General features: G+C 60.3%; 1 protein-coding gene across 1 annotated transcript in view; it reads left to right on the top strand.

The window, feature by feature from the left end:
* Positions 1-33: 33 nt before the first annotated feature.
* PRR12 (proline rich 12) overlaps positions 34-3,575 on the top strand; it is a 41,562-nt gene continuing 38,020 nt past the window's right edge. Inside the window, exons 1-4 of the mRNA XM_011946519.1 lie at positions 34-126; positions 1,695-1,807; positions 2,812-2,973; positions 3,055-3,571. Of these exons, the coding sequence (XP_011801909.1) occupies positions 41-126; positions 1,695-1,807; positions 2,812-2,973; positions 3,055-3,571 (878 nt within the window). The 5' untranslated portion in view covers positions 34-40. The remainder of the gene's footprint in view (positions 127-1,694; positions 1,808-2,811; positions 2,974-3,054; positions 3,572-3,575) is intronic.

Here is a 3,575-nt window from a genome sequence, read left to right as displayed (position 1 = left end):
CCTCCCTCCCCCTCCCCCCAATTTCCACCGCGGCCAATTCATGGACAGGAACTACCCCAGCGCCGGCTTCGGGGACCCGCTCGGCGCCGGGGCGGGATGGAGTTACGAGAGGTCAGCGAAAGCTAGGTAAGGAGCTGAGGGTGGCCTGGAGAAAGGGGCCAAGGGGTGGGAGCCCAGGCGGGCCGGGCCGGGCCCGCCCGGCGACGCGTGCATCGCAAACTCCCCTCCGGCTTGCAAGGGAGCGGCCTTCCTCGGTTTGTAACAACGCCGCCGCCCCAGTTTGCAAATTGCAAACTCCGCCAAAGCCAGCTCCGGCATGCAAAGGGAGAATTGCAGCGGGAAAATGGGGGTGCAAAACAATTTCGGACGGGAAGGCCTTGGGAAGGTGGGAGGGACTGGCGAAGCAAGGCCTGGACTTCCCCCATCCTTGGATTCCCGGCTTCGTGACCCCTCCCCCCCGCGCCCCAGGCACTGCTCTTGCAAAGGTGGGAAGAAGAGAAGAATTAGAACGCAGATCTGGGGGCGCGAACCCCCTCTCAGGTCCTATTGTTCCGGGACTGTGCGAGGCCCCGCCACTAGGCGCCCCCCCAAGAATTCCGCGCGCAGAGTGGGCATGGGGCCCCGCCCCCTTCCTAAGCTGGGGTTCTGTGTGTAAGGGGGGGGGTCTGGCATCTGGGACACGCCCCCTTTAATGCCCCCACCCCCAAAGGCAGAGAATCCTAGTTGATGGCAAGGAGTGGTGCGTTTGCCCTCCTGAGTCTGGCCACGGACTGGGGCCGTTGCATGGGAAGAGCCAGATGTTTCCCGGGTGTGTGTTTGTGTGTCTAAGCGTGGGCCCTGTGCGTGCGTGGCTGGCAGCGTGTTCACCTGTGAATCTGCCCCTTTCCTGCTGCTTCCTCACACTTCACCTACCCCCGAGCACCTCCCCCCCCAACACACCTGAGTTTCCCAGCAGGGCATAACCCCAAGTGTGTCAGGATTTTCCGTGTGGGATTCCTCCGTCTGTATCTTTTCTTCCCCACGGGTGAGTTGGATACGCATTTGCACACATACCTGGCATTGCACGGGCCCATGCATTTGAACCTCAGCCCCCGGGGATGGACGGTGTTCTTGTTCACACTTGTACCTGGTACTTTCCCTGGGTCTTATTCCCTCTTCTCTCCACCCCCCCCCCAACCGTTGCCGCTTGGGAACCGATCTGCCTCCTGCTCCCAACTTGTTTTGCACCACCCCATGAAGTTCAGGGCCTATGTGTTCCCGTGTGTCTACGGAAGAGTCGTCGTCCATGTGGACTTTTGGCGTTGGCCCCATGGCCAGTGTTGCCGGAACGGGGCCTGGGGTGGGGGGTTGGTGGGGTCGACGGGGGAAGTCTCTCATTTGCAATTCAAGACGCTTCCTCTGCCTTGGACCCTCTTCTGTGTGTTAGTTTCGTCTTTGAGCATGCCTGTTTGTAAACGTGAGACTATCCGGGCTCTCTTTATTCGGGCTCTGGAGTGAGGGCCATTTCTGTGGCTCTTTAGTGGGGTACCCCGATTCCCTTGCCTTCTCCCCTTTAAAGGCCTAGGGTTCCTTAGCTTAACACCCCCTACCCCAATCAGCTGGAAGGGTCCCCCCAACTCCCCGGGGGGTTTCCTGAGCTCCTTTCTCAGAAGGCAGCTTGGGAGAACCCCCTGACGTCTCTCCTTTCCCCCCAGCTTGGTTTATGGCAGCTCCAGGACCTCGCACCCCGAGACGGACATCTTACACCGCCAGGCCTACGCGGCCCCCCACCCACTGCAAAGCTATGCCACCAACCACCACCCGGCAGGTACGGCCCACATCCCTCCCCGCTTTGGGCTGGCCCTCCCCCCGAGGCAGCCGATTGGCTGTTGAAAGTTCCGCCCCTCCTAATTGGCCGTGGCCCGTGCCGTGGCCCGCCCCTTGCTGTGTCTCCTCTGATTGGTTGCCTTTGAGGCTGCTGGTCCCTGCTTCATTTCTCGCCGGATTCGTCCGCCCCTGCCTCGCCCCGCCCCTTTCGCTCCAATTGGCCCTGTCCCATCAGCCCCCAAATCCCACCTTCTCTTCCAGGCTTTTCCGCCTCTCTCCAGCCCACCCCAATTCTTTCCCTCTGGGTTTGCCATATTCTTTTGGCTCCTTGGAACTCTGAATTCTGTCTTCCTGATTCCCTTTCTTCCTGATTGGCCCCAATTATCTGGCCCGCCCTCTTTTATATTATTTTGCCCCATTGCTTTATTCCACCCCCTGCCTTTGCCTCCAAGATTTCTGATTGGTTCCTCCTTCCTAGGGGTATTGGCAATGACATGATGCTGTCCAGTTTGACCTTTGACCCCCCTGATTGGCTCCTTCCCTTTTTCCCTCCCCATCTTTTTTTCTGAACCCTCCCACGGAGCTCAATCCCTTTTGACTCGTTCTCTGGTCTTTCTGAGACTTCATTGTACCATCCTTTCCACTTCCTTGCTGGAAATACCCACATTTGGTCTCCCTCCTGGCCTTACTGAGGACTCTGTTTTTTTGCCCCTGGCTCTTTCGCTTCTAGATTTTTCCACACTTTTGTCTACCATTTCCTACCTGGGCTCCTGCCCTTATGACTGGATTGCCCCTTGTCTTGCTTTACTGTCTCACCTTTCCCCCTTCCCTCCCCTCATTCCTGTCTCATGAGCTTGGTTCTGTCCATCTTGTCTTTGAATTTGCCCTTTTTTCTCCCATCCCCTCCTTTTCCTGATCCAACTTGCTTTTGACCTCTTCCCTTTCTCTCTTGACCCTATCCTACCCATCCCCACGTGGCTGACTATCCCCCCTGTCCCTGGCCAGGTCTTTCTGGACTCTTCGACACTGGCCTCCACCACGCGGGCTCAGCAGGGCCCGACGCCTCCGTCATGAACCTCATCTCAGCCCTGGAATCCCGGGGCCCCCAGCCTGGCCCCTCCGCCTCCTCTCTCCTCTCCCAGTTCCGCAGTCCTTCCTGGCAAACCGGTAAGCCCAGCGCCGGCCCTGCAGGGCCAGGGTGGGGCTGGCTTGCTGTCCGCTCTGACCCGCGGTCTTCCTCATCTCCAGCCATGCACACGCCAGGCCCCACGGAGCTCTTCATCTCGGGCGCCCTGCCGGGTTCCAGCACCTTTCCGTCCTCCTCTGCCCTGTCGGCTTACCAACACCCGGCTTCCTTCGGCAGCCGCCCCTTCCCAGTGCCCTCGTCCCTCAGCCTCCAGGACCCCCCATTCAGCCCTCCAGCTAATGGGCTCCTGTCTCCTCATGACGTGCTGCACCTGAAGCCCTCGCAGGCACCCACGGTGCCCTCTTCACTGGGCTTTGAGCGCCTGGCAGGAGGCGGTGTCTTGGGGCCAGCTGGTCTTGGTCCAGCCCAGACCCCCCCTTACCGCCCTGGCCCCCCAGACCCACCACCACCACCTCGCCACCTCCCAACTCAGTTCAACCTGCTGGCTTCCTCTTCTGCTGCCGCCGCCGCTGCCGAGCAGTCCTCCCCACAGCTCTATAACTTCTCGGGTGCTGCCCCGGGCCCACCGCCGCCTGAGCGGGCCCTGCCCCGCCAGGACACAGTCATCAAGCACTACCAGCGG

Source organism: Colobus angolensis, unplaced genomic scaffold, assembly GCF_000951035.1.
Source record: "Colobus angolensis palliatus isolate OR3802 unplaced genomic scaffold, Cang.pa_1.0 Scaffold25, whole genome shotgun sequence".
NCBI classification, from domain to species: domain Eukaryota; kingdom Metazoa; phylum Chordata; class Mammalia; order Primates; family Cercopithecidae; genus Colobus; species Colobus angolensis.
Note: the sequence above shows the minus strand (reverse complement) of the source record. Positions and strands in the feature narration are given on the sequence as shown.